This window comes from Petromyzon marinus, chromosome 23 (genome assembly GCF_048934315.1).
Source record: "Petromyzon marinus isolate PM22_M1 ecotype Great Lakes invasive population chromosome 23, UKy_Petmar_22M1.pri1.0, whole genome shotgun sequence".
NCBI classification, from domain to species: domain Eukaryota; kingdom Metazoa; phylum Chordata; class Hyperoartia; order Petromyzontiformes; family Petromyzontidae; genus Petromyzon; species Petromyzon marinus.
Genome location: NC_133689.1, coordinates 1,478,630 through 1,492,042, shown reverse-complemented (window position 1 = coordinate 1,492,042; position 13,413 = coordinate 1,478,630). Strand labels below are relative to the sequence as shown.

The 13,413-nt window shown below is 50.0% G+C and overlaps 1 protein-coding gene across 1 annotated transcript; it reads right to left on the bottom strand.

Annotated features, from left to right (window-relative positions):
• Nucleotides 1-9,412: 9,412 nt before the first annotated feature.
• On the bottom strand, nt 9,413-12,675 carry LOC116945294 (uncharacterized). The gene is made up of 2 exons (XM_076068912.1): nt 10,711-12,675; nt 9,413-10,491 (listed from the first exon to the last, which is right to left on the bottom strand). Exon 1 carries the CDS (start codon nt 12,569-12,571, stop codon nt 11,606-11,608), a length of 966 nt encoding a protein of 321 aa, XP_075925027.1. The 5' UTR covers nt 12,572-12,675; the 3' UTR covers nt 9,413-10,491; nt 10,711-11,605.
• Nucleotides 12,676-13,413: the final 738 nt, after the last annotated feature.

Genomic DNA, 13,413 nt, shown 5'->3' with positions numbered 1-13,413 from the left:
CAGGAGTAATTAGTTCATCAAAGTTCGCCGATCGATTGACAGGTTGAGTGTGGTGCGGTAAAGTGTGGGTACTCCCATCTCTTCCAAAATGTCTGGTCACTGTGGAACGACATTAGTGCAGGGCACTACATGAATTTGGAACTCGTTCCCATCGTCTCTTTTACCAGCTTCCTATAATGTTAATAATTATTGGAATCCTTTGTTTAGCCACTTCATCCATAAATTTTACTTTTGCTTAGACACGTGGCGCCTTTTCTGACGAAAGAATATGCCATCCAAAGCGCCATGTGGTGATGGGGGTTGGGTATTTCACTCCACAGTACTGTACTTCACCACGCTGGTGAGTGTGAGTTACTGCAGCGTGGGGACCAGTGGAAGGATCAGCTATCACCTGCCGCTGATGTTAGCCATGCCTAAGAATTTAACTCAGGTCACCGGGTTCATAGCGCAGAAAGCAGTGTGCGAACCATTGCACCTCCTCGCCAGTTTTCTACAACATTGCTCAATGAAAGCAACGAGTTATTTGTTATTTGCTCGCTTAGTGTCAGTGCTCTCCATTGCTGACCGCTTTGCATTGGAAACCTTTGAGTCTGTGCTCAGCAGCTGTGCTCATCATATAAAACACATAGAGACATGACGAGGTCATGAAGCAGCGTGTGTAGGGATTCATTTCTCATTGGATATCTTCCAGGGCCTCACAAACCCCAAACGAAAACACTTTGCCAAGCTCAGTCCCGGACAGCTCCAAGTGAGATAAAGAAGGTAAGCCCCTCGTGTGTGCAAACAAAGCTGTAACAGCAGTGGTTGGGGCCTGAGAACATATCTGCGTTACTGAAAAGTTGCCAAGTTACTATCGGCAGATCTCGGTTTGACCGTACACTCAGTTGATGGAAAAAAACGGGCGAATTAATTCAAGTGCCCTTACACTCTTGGATCTGCGGGGCTTACACGTTATAATTTTAGAAAATCCTACAGTTGGTTTATCCACATCAAAGTGTTTTACCAAAGAAAAAAGTAGGCCATTGCTCTCAGTTACACAACTGTGGCATTATTACCTTGGTCGTAAATACATCAGATATAGTCGACAGCAGTTTGAGGTCACTGGGGGGTTAATTGCCTGGCGGATAATAAAGCAGCCGCACTCTGAGAGAGCTGTCCCTTGGTACAAAAAGAGGAAAAAAACCCCAGCACGAGAAATTTACACGAGTTTATTCTTTTACAATGCTTTTAGCAACATTGAGATGGAAAGACATTGTCCTTAAGAGTATTTCATTTGTGAATATATCGTGTTCATTTTATCGTCGGCAATTATTTTTTCTTTACAAATTGTGCACAATTGCCCCTGAACGCAAACTTCATTATCTGATCTGAAATGAACCCCCTGTTACAAGTGAACATTGTGAAATAGGAATGGTTTCTCATTTCTCCTTCCACATTACAATTTGAATGAGGGCAGCTAATGTTTAATTGACTACTTATCTCTCTGTAAATTCACTGCTGGAAGAAGGCCTCCCCACTCCGATTGGGTCATGGAGTGGCTGTTTGACCATACTTCATCACGCTGGTCAGTCCACTCAAGGCCTGTTCACATATCGCTCGCGACTGACGTTAGCCCCGGTTAGAAATCAAACAGAAGTTGTCGCAGTGCGATACAAATTGCACCATCACTCTACCCCCATTTCACATCAACTACTAATTTTGTCTCCTAGACTACACATCGTATATCATGACTATAAATATATAGCTTCCACTTTCTTATAGACAAAACGATAGGTACGTCCACAGAATACGGCACTGTATAGGTTTATCAAATTGTGATATTATCTTTCAACATGCAAATGGCTCTACCACTGAAATGCGTTTTTGCGGGAAGCAAGCATCTGCGGAGTGCGCAGCACGTTATAAAGTTAGCTGCGGGGCATACCAAGAGAATTGTGAGATCAGTGAAGCAAATTAAAAATAAACAGATGCCATATCTCGCATGCCATGACCCAAATTCCCATCCAGCTAAATCCTCCGCAGGGAAAAATGGCATTTAGTCAATATGGAAGGCCGTCTTTATGACGCAGGGAATGTGTGCCAGTAGTTTGCACGCACACGCGTGTACTGTTTTGTTCCCGCATGCAGCAGGGGCAGTCCATGTTTTTTTATTATTGCAGCCACATCCCCAGTGGGATGGGTTAGGAGGGTACGTTTTAGGAGTGCCCTCCACATAACCTCTCCTACTGATTGACCGTAAAATTGCAAACCCTACTCCAACCACGGTTATCCAAGGACAGCACAGGAGTTGATTTCATGGTAGCAGTGCGATGGTGTCTGTCACTTTAAGCCGTTTAACCGCAGATTTTCATTAGAGGCACGAGTGAAGTGATGTAATAATGCGTGGGTTTACATCTAATTTAAGAGATATTTGTTTTCATTCATATTTGTGTATTATTTTAACTCGGTGTTTGTAATATTTCACTTTTTTGCAAAAGTATTTTTTTTTGCCCACGTCTGCCCTTGAAATATACTCTATGTCTCAATGAGTTCTCACCTGGTTTGAAATCAAGTTAACTAACGAAGCAGTCGACGATTGTTTAAAATACATTTATTGGGTGTTTTGTAAAAAAAAAAAGCTTCCACACCACCACATCCCAAAATGTATATTTTTTTACAAGCTGACCAAAATTGAGCTAAGTTGTCGCCTATGTTAAGACTCTTTCACAGAAGCACAAATTAAGTACTCTCGAAGCCCAGTCAGAGCCTTCTCAAAATCGGAAAGTGCGTGGTCTCACCATCGCGCGAAACCTAGGGGGCGAGATATCCGCACCCTGGTGCCAGGCTCACGGCAAACGGCGAGCGCCAGAGCACGCGGTGGCACGGGAGATCGCGGCTCCCAGACGTGGCACCCAGCCGCCACGGGTGGAGCAAGCCCAAGTGCTTCTCAACACTTTTGGTATGACGCTGCCCACCCCCACCGGTCAAGACCACTGCACCCCCCCCCCGCCGCGCTCCCACCCACCCACACAAATACTTTAAGTTGCGTACGGTTTCCATGTGTTTTGTCGCTGGAACGTGGCGCTGACCTCCCCCCCCCCGAGCACATTCAAAATATCCTCCTGCACGGTATCCATGCCGCAGCCTGTACTCCCCCACCCCCCTCCCTGGGGGGTTGTGAACTGCTGAGCAAGCCCATTGGGGGCCCTAAATGTACATTTTTTTGTACCCTCCCCCCCCCCCATGTTCATGCTTTATCCACCCCCTAACAAAGTGCTCTTCGCATTCACTCACAACCTAAAATTATAATGCAACACAATACGTACTATGAACACTCCTATTTAAAATAAAAAAAAATCTACGTTAAATAAGCTATATGGTACTTGGGAAGTAAATACCAATACAATACATACACGATCCTGAGCCAATAATAATAATAGCTGTATTAATCGTAATAATAATTTTAAATTCCTGTCATTTAGGAGACCCGCGAGCTGCTAAGGGACACCCCAGCATAAGTGTCTGCTCTCGCCTTGTCTTGCCTCCCAGCATTACACTCAGTTCTCCCACCTCCTGGCCTAGCTTCAAACATGCACTCAGTGCGCTATTTATTTTAACGTGGAACACACAATTCGGGCACTGTCAACGTGGCCCAAAGTGTGCAAACGATTCTAGGTGTGTCACTTCCCATATTTCTTCCAAACTGCTTCATCATCGTAATCAGCCAGCCATGATCGATCCACTGCTGGATGAAGGCCTCCCCAAGCCGTCGCCAAGACTCACGATGCTGCAACGCAACGATCCACGCAGCACGTGCACTTGAGCCGAGCAGCTTCACCTGATGAACTCACTGTTTGTATGCGATGTACCGAACCGATTTTTAATGCACATGTCCAGCCCGTCTTTGTCACTCGACTGCTGCACAAGGCGCGCCGCACGCCGTGCGAGTCATGGGATTTACTTGACCATACTTCACCACTTTGCCAGTGTGGGCTGGTGACGGTGGGAAGCATGGATTTGGGCGCGCAGTACAATACAATGAGTTAATATTTAATTTCCGCTGCTTACAATGCAGCCCCGCAGCAGACTACACCACCAATCACCCATCCAAGCACTATCCAGACAATATCCAGGCTAAAACCTGATGTTACACGTATTTGAAAACGTGTATATCTGTGGCACTATACGTGCCAATTTAACAATGTTAGCAGGATACGGGTTATAAATGGAAAGTTTTTAATATAAATTTGTATTCCATCCTTCCTCGTGATAAATACAGCACGGAGTAGATTTTGTAAGTTTTTTTTCAAATCACCAGAGCACGAACTTTCTCAGCTCCTTCGTAAATCCCCCTCACCCACTTCGCTTTAATTAAACGTCGTAGGCCGTCTCCCACCGCTGTGCTTGCCGATTTCTTTACTTTAGGGCGAGATAGCTCGAGTCCAACCTTGCTGACACGCACACATATTGACGTTGTTCGGTGAGCCAAGCTTCTTGAGAGCGACCGCTGTGTGGGCCTGTTCACGCTGTTACCGTACGTGTCTTGGTAGCATCGTAACCAGCACGTGCTGGAAGCACAAAAACAATTACGCAACCACACAAAACAACAGCGGCCCTTCTGGGGGAGCTGAATAAAATCTGAAAAGGTAGAAAATATCGCGAGTCGCATCAAACAAAAATAAGTGTTTGCTCTACACGGGCTAGAGGGACCTAGGTGCCAGGCTACGCATTGCTGAGAAGGCGCACGACACGGCCCCTATTCGCTTCACTGCGCCAGGGTCGATGCCGCCGGTGTCGCCTCTCATATCCGGGATGTACGTTGCGACTCGTCGAGAGTGGGTGGCTGGAATTCTCCTCCGCTGCTCGCTGTGCCCCTGTCCGACTGTCTCTAGGTCGTGCCACGCAATGGACAAAGATCCCCCGTACAGCCTTAAACAGGCTGTTGGGTGCTCACGCCACGATACACTTCGAAGCAGCCAAGGGTAACGGGCATCCGCACAGCGCCCGCTGTGATTCTTGTCCTCGGCGTAACGGAACGGGGATGATCCCCGTTAAAGCAAATATCATCGACAAATCTCAGTTCTACGGATTATGAAATGCTCCGGAAAGTAACACGCGCCTCAAACGTGTGCCCGATATCAATAAAGTCATATAAATATGGACTCACACAGATAATGGATTGGAGTTGAACCTCCATCTTATGCTTGGAATACAGGAGTAATTCGTATGTCGTAATCGGGTTATTTCTGCGACTAAACTTTAAAAATACTGCAATCTCCTTTATGTACACAAATAAATCTTCACCGAGTCTCAAGACGTTTTCAGGAGGGTCCTGCCACACTGGGATGTTCGACCAATTCCACCAGAGAGCGTCTGGTTTCATATGGGAGGAAAGCAGAGACCCTTGAGCAAACCCAGATAACCAGACTCAACCTTGCTTGGCTTACACGATCCGACACACCCCGGGTGATTTGGTCAATCGGGCATGGTGCATTTGCCTCTGCTGCACACTACAGGGAAACTGAAATGACTCTATGGAAAGATATGACTGCTTAGCAGAGGCACGTAGTTTCAGTTATGAGAACCACCGACCTAAATGACGGCAACTAAATTAGAATAATAACACACAAACCCGACGAGAAAATGTCACCGGTTTTCCATTAGTAACTCTAGCACTGCATTTAAATTCCCTGGTGTACGGTGAAGATCAATGCATGAACCGGAGGCCATGGCGTTTCTAAAGCGCGTGCACCTCTCAAATTTCACAAAGACCTCCTTCCCCTCTTGGGAGCCAAGGCTCGCTTTCCTTAGGTCCCCCATTTTCAGGAAATGCACCGATTCCCGGGAAGATTGTGAAAGCGCACAGCATCGCCCTGCCACAAAATCACCCGCAATGCGATCTCGTCAGATTATTGAAGCTAAGCGGGTATAGCGCCTGGGGTCGGTGACATTTGCCATCGCGTTGTTCGCAATAAATTAACTTCATATAATGATAATTAACAGCTAATAATGCTGCATACATTGTAAAAGCCTGCTAAAGGCAGCATAACAAAAATACATTGTTGTACCGTACAATACTCCAGCCTCTATGCTCTCCTCCTTCATCAACACGTTCCAAGAGCCGTAGCCCCCATCACTGTCATCAGTCATGGTCACTCCTGCCTTGTAATAATCCACAAAAAAAGACAAATGTCCCGTTTAACCTGTAACGGACTGTTGGGCCAAGTGCTGTTAGCGAGCACCTGTGACAGCCGGCACGGCGCACGAGGGGGAGGGTGGCCAGCATCACGCCCTGTGTATTTGTAGATATGCACCTCCGATTTGCACGGTTGGCTACGTACAGTGCGAAAGAAGTTCAACGTACAATACATACGTGTCGAGGTTATCGCTCCATCTCAACAGAGGACGTGCTCACAGACCAGTTTCCATTCCTTGGCTGCAACTCCACTCGTCTCGGCCATCGCTTGCAGAGCCGTGCCGTGCCCCAACCCGCGTGACTATTAAGAGTGTTTGTCGTTCACCTCCATACGTCCTCTCGTCCATGTGCTCCGTCTCTCGCGCATCGCTCCGTGACTCGTTGGACACTTCTTTTTATTATTGTTCTATACTGTTTAGTAATTTACCACGTTTCTTAACCGTTATATGTCATGACAGGCAGTTTGCGTCGATTAAAAACGTCATTGTTAGGCAAATGTGTGCGTGACTTTTCACTATCAAGCATTTTTTCCCCAAAAGGACTGTAAACCTGCTCCTCAATGTATTATCTAACATCGATTTATGATTGTGCGAAATGTTCTATTTATCTTGTGACGACGCAGTTATTATTCAGATTTTTATTTGCTTTCATCGCTAAACAAATTTTTATTCTATTATTTTTGTCATTTTGGTGACCCAGGGTTACTCTTGCAATTGAGGCTCCCGATCTCTTGAATGGCCACCTGATACCAACAAATTACACTTCGTCCGCCTCTGTATTTCATCAACTTCTGGTTCGCTTTCAATACCTATTTTAGGAACACACACATATTCGATTGTGCTTGCTTTCCAGTCGCAGCCTTGCCAAGAACGCAACAAAATAAATGGCTCAACTGGAACGCATTCACGGCGGCATGCATTGGGTTCATTTCGGATCGCGATTTTGCGTCCGAATTGTTTGCACTGGTTTCTTCGGTCCAATACTCCGTGGAACAGGCTTTTGTAATCCGCTGCAGATGCCACTCACACGTACAGCACGGCGCGAAATTTAATACCAGTCAGCTGTGGCTATACCCAGACGGAAACCGCTTAGACAATACAGAACGTCGCATATCCGACGTTCACGTTCGACGACTTACTCATTAACCGCCCTCGCCCAATGAGCAACTGCGTGTGACTTTCACGCTCAGTGGGTCTTAGTCTCGCGTACACTCGCTCACTTCTAAAGTGCACTCAAGCATCTTCCCCGTGTCTACTCATTTCCCGATACTTTCACTTCAGCGTAGATGTACTGTGCAAGGCGTCCTTCACCAGTGGATCTCAAGAGCGCCGCGCGTGGCGAGAAGGAACCGGGGAGAGAAAGATTAAAGAGACCAGACAGTGAATTAGAGAGTGAAGGTGTGATTAAAAATGTCGGGTCTTCAGCCAGGGACGCGTAAGTGTCCATCAAGGGCCGGGAACTCCGAAGGAAGGGCGCGGTGCGAACACAAGCGCGGTGCTCACCACCCCAGGCATTCAGATATGCGACGCCGTCCTGCACACGCATTACCCCATCTGCATTTATAGTACAATTTACATCGATAAATTGGAGGGGGGGGGGGGGTACCGTTTAGTCATTATATAGCAAAACAAAGTTTTAGCCCGATGCAAGTTGTGTAACGCAGCCATAAGGATCGATTAAAAGTCCTTATACCCATTGTAGCCTGGCATATCCGATCCGAGCCAGCGCAGTGCATCTCATAGGACAAGACATCTGAATCTGGCTCGGGGCCAAGCAGGGCCAGGGACGGGGTTAATTATTTCTATAATTGTGACGTCAGTCGACAAAACTACAAGAACCTCGCGTCACCTACATGTGACTCGACTCGTTTGTTCTGCGTGACGTTGACAGCACATCTCGGCCTCTGCAGTGGAAAAAAAAATACGTACCATGTCGTGAGCCGCGCCGGGCGGCCATGGAAATGGGGGGGGGAAAGAGGTATTCCTCTCGACCCACCGTCTGTACAAGTCCAACACAGTCGCACACGAACGCTCGTCGGAGCCACCTCTTCTGGCTGCACCTGCGGCAAGGGATTTATAAACCCCGGAGCGGAACACCACATCGTCGCGGGATTCTGGATATTTACCACGGTCCTGGTTCGCATTATCAGCACCGCATTCCACGCGGCAGCTGGGCAGGCTGCAGCGGACGAGCTCGCCGCTGGTTGGTATGTGCAGGTGCGCTCGGTCTCCGTGTTCCGAGAACAATAAGCAATCGCCCAGAGCAGAGGACATATATCACAATCGTGCACACCGTTAATAAGGATTGCTGAATGCACTCAGTAGGTCTTGGGACTTAGCAGCGCGCTGGACTTGCGATGATGCCAGGTCGCCAGGTTGATTTCATTCCCCGGCGCTGCAGTTGCAACGATGGGGGGGGGGGGCGAGTTTCTCAATCCCCATCACCGCCTCCGTCCACCCAGCAGCATGAACGGATTCACCACAATTTAAAGGCGTGGGCTTTCGCGACCAATATTATTAATAAAGTCATTTTTCGGTTAGATCGCGTAAATGTTAACGTGTTGTACATCCACTTCCACCCGACACGTGAAATCAGTAAGGTTTGTCACTTGAACAAAACGTGACAATTTGTTACTACTTAAGCACGTGTGTTGCCGTAATCGGTAAATCGCCTGATGATGATGCGGGTAGCAATGACCAGCGAAACTCCGGAATTGTGAACGCTGTGGGTTTACTAACACACACCGGTTAGCCAATCAGCTCTCGACAGCTGCCTCGAGTGGAGGCCCCTCTACGACATGAGCGAGCAGTTTCATGGCTGCACCTTTACCGACTCCATCTTTTGGCTGTCCGCCTGATGATGCTGGTTGTAATAACTGGCGAAACGTCGTACTCGAATTGTAAATGTTGTGGGCTTTACTCTCCAACAGACCGGCGTGCTGTATTAGTAAGAAATTGGCATGTTTTGTTTACGTGACAAACCTTACTTAATGGTCGTGTCGGGTGTAACGACGCGTATATATTCACGTGATTTAACACAAGCACCTATATTATGCGGCAACGACATCGGCGAGCAGTTTCATGGCTGCACCTTCTTTTGTACTGTACATGACTGGCCCTGTTCGGCCTCTGCATGGGCAACTTACCAATTATTTAGATTGACCAATATGTAGTCACGTTCACCTTCGCGCAGTGCCGCTTACATCACATACACCGTATACACACATGGGGTCGTCACAACATTGAGGCACTCAGTTTATGGTATTTATAAGTGAATGTACAATATTGAACAATCCATGACATCAATAAAGCAGAGATGTGGTTGAAAAAAATCACACAGCCCTTAACACTGGGAATATGTAAATATCTGTACACAACCTTGAATGCAAATGGAACAAAGATACGGTACTGTTCATGTACTTCCCCCAAAGTCAAGGAGTCATCTCAGTCTACTCAATGGGCTCGTTCATTTCAGCTAGTGGCCCCGAGTGGTATAGCCAAATTCACATGGCCAGTGGTGGCGCTGGACAGAAAGAAACGAAGCATACGTTGCGTGCCCCAAGTAGCTCAAGGGGATGGCCCGGGGCGAATGAAAACGTACGGATGCACCAAACATCAGCTCACATTGAAACCTAAATATGCTAAACATAGCGAGCTTACGTGACTTTACCGAAAAAAACACAGAGTATGAATCCTTGCAGTCACGAAAGCTTCAAATCTAGACTAGCGAGCTTATTAACATAGCCATATCGTCTCGCTAACCGCGACCTCATCTGCCTCTCCCTTCTCCTCTCATTTCTACCGCATCCCTACGTTTGCTTACATTTCTCAGATCTCGATACAACGCCGTCTCTCGTCTAGAACTCCCCCGTCATCTCACTCGGGGGGTGGCGGTCGCCCCGCTTAAGACACATTCTGCTCGGGGCCCGCAATGGGCCAGCGTCACCAGTGGTCGGATCCTCCATCACACGAGGGACAGATGTGCAACCACAGACTCCACACACAGCAAAAGGCGATGAAGGTTAACGACCCTGTTTCAGTAATGCTCAGTCAATCCCACATCGTGACGAGAGATGGACCATTGTTTAGGACGCTTCACGTGCAAGCCCTCTAGGCGGCAGATGACAATTCATACTTTTATGCTCCCGATGCTCTCCTGCCCCCATGAACCAACACGCACTGACCAGCGTGGGGAAGTATGGTCAAATATACGACAGATCCAGGGAGGCCCCAGTCCAGCTGTCGAATGCAAACTCAGGTTGTGTGTAACGTCAAAGTCATTTACGGACTGTTGGGACAAGTGCCGTTAGCGAACACCTATTAAATTTCGATTTAAAGCTTTCGTGACTGCAATGATTCATCTTCTTTGGTTCTTTCGGTAAAGTCACGTAGAATGAGAATAAAATAATAAATTGATAAAATAAAATAACACAATAATATTGAGAATATTATTGTGTTATTGTGTTATTTTATTTTATCAATTTATTATTTTATTCTCATTCTACGTGACTTTACCGAAAGAACCAAAGAAAACACCTATTAAGGCAGATACAGCGCACGAATAGGGTTTGGTGTGTTCCACACCATACCCGTACGCCTTTGCCTCCCCCGTGTTGATCTTCACACACACACCATATACTCATTTAAGTCTCAGTAGACCTCGGAGAGGTGCAGGTCCAGATCAGAAAACTAGCACTGATTGTATCCACTGTAAGTGGTTACCATATATATACATAACTACAATTGCTTAAAACGTAAAATCAACACGATTGTAAATGATTTAGCGTAGATTTCGATATGCAAATATCCAAAACATATAGACTTGGTATATATTTCAAAAATGTTGAATCTCTACCCAATGAAAAGCAATTCGACTTTACGGGCGCATTCAAAATAAACCACTCGACTTTTGTAACTGTTTAAAGACGCGCACATGAGCGAATCATCTTAGATAACTACAATGGATACTGACGTTGTCCAGTAACCTGGACTCGAACCCAGGTCGGCTGGTTCGGAGCACAGTGCGCTTACAACCACGCTACCGCTCTAGATACAAATACAAAACCCCCCGTATAGCCTCAACAGACTGAAGGGGCAAGTGCTGTTAGCGATTTGCTCCTTAGAAGGCCGGAACGCCACACGAGGGGGTGGGTGGCCAGCACCACGCCCGACCGCCTTTGTCTCCCCAGTGGCGATGTTTACACACCGCACCAGGTACTCATTTGAGGCCGAGTCGATCTAGGGGTTGCCGGGTTCGTAGCGCAACGCGCCAACCGCTACACCACACACAAAAGATAAAGCTCCCCCATGCAGCGTTTTCGTGATGCTGGGACAAGTGCTGTTAAGCGAGCACCTATGAAGGCCGGCACGGCGTACGAGGCGGTGTGGCCAGCACACACAGACGGACGTGCCCACACATTGGTGGGACGACTCAGTACGTGAACACGAGGCTGGAGAAGCTGGACTCGAGCCAGGGAGAGCCGGAGAGGATCTCGTTCATCTCGGGAGAGCGCAAGTCGGGGAAGTCAAAGTGAGACGCACTACTGCCCTCGCTCAACGAGTCCACGTCTCGGTCCAGCGAGCCCAGCAACTGCACGTCTCGTCCCATCTCCTCGTCTTCATCCTCCTCCTTCTCCTCCTCCTCCTCCATAACTTTCTCCTTGTCCAGCTCGTACCAGCTGCTGCCCGCGTAGCCACGGCTCCTGCCCGACATGAGCGCAGCTCCATCCCCTTCATCACCACGAGGGTCTTCCTCCATTCTGGCGCCGTCGTGCCTCGCCGCCTGCTCGCAGAGTCCGGAGCCTCCTCCCGACGCTGGCCTCTGCGGCCTGGACCTCGTGGTGTCCCGACTGCGGCTGCTCCCAGTGGAGTCGCTCGCGCGCCTCGCATCGTCCGGCAGACGCCCGTGGGCCACAGCGCGCTTCCTCGCTCCGCCTCCTGCCGCCGCCGCGGCTGCCGCTGCCTTTGCTCTCGCGGCAGAGGACGGCGGCGGCGGCCCAGAATGGTGACGAGGTTGGTGTGGAGGAAGGCGTTGAGATGACGACGATGGAGGTAGCTGTGTAGCGGGAGGCTGAGCCTTGACCCGCTTGCGTGGTCGGTATTTGTAGTCGGGGTGGTCGGCCATGTGCTGAGCGCGAAGCCGCTCCGCCTCGCGAACGAAGGGCTTCTTCTCCGCGTCTCCCAGCAGCCTCCAGAGGCGTCCGAGCCGCCTGGAGATCTCGGCGTTGTGCATCTCGGGAGAGAGCTCCATCAGCCGCCGCCTCTCGATCTGAGCCCACACCATGAACGCGTTCATGGGCCTCTTTATGTGCCCCGTGAGACGCGGTGGCGGCGGCGCGATGCTGCCGGTTGCCGTGGTGGTGGCGGCGGTGCACGCGGCTTGAGAAGGCCGCCTCATCGTGGATCGCCCGCTGCCTCCGAGATGGCGCTGGTGGCGTTGGAGCTGCGGGTGCCGAGTCCCGCCAAGAACGCGAGACGCCGGTCCCGCACACGTGCGCGCCGCTTATATATACTGGGGGTGACGTCACGACCTAGGGGTGAGGGTGGGGCGGAGTGGGAGGGGCGGGGCTAGGGTAATTTTCTTAAGCGGCAGTGTAAAAGACTTCCCCTGGCACCCCCATCGACTCCTCCCCACCCCCGTAGACTCCCCCCCACCCCCATAGACTCCCCCCCACCCCCATAGACCCCCCCCCACCCCCATAGACTCCCCCCCCACCCCCATCGACTCCCCCCCCCACCCCCATAGACTCCCCCCCCCACCCCCATAGACTCCCCCCCACCCCCATAGACTCCCCCCCCATCGACTCCCCCCCCCACCCCCATAGACTCCCCCCCACCCCCATAGACTCCCCCCCACCCCCATCGACTCCCCCCCCACCCCCATAGACTCCCCCCCACCCCCATAGACTCCCCCCCCCCCCATCGACTCCCCCCCCACCCCCATAGACTCCCCCCCACCCCCATAGACTCCCCCCCCACCCCCATCGACTCCCCCCCCCCACCCCCATAGACTCCCCCCCACCCCCATAGACTCCCCCCCACCCCCATAGACTCCCCCCCCCCCCACCCACATAGACTCCCCCCACCCCCATAGACTCCCCCTAGCACCCCCATCGACTCCCCCCCCACCCCCATAGACTCCCCCCCCACCCCCATAGACTCCCCCCACCCCCATAGACTCCCCCCCCCACCCTCATAGACTCCCCCCCACCCCCATCGACTCCCCCCCACCCCCATAGA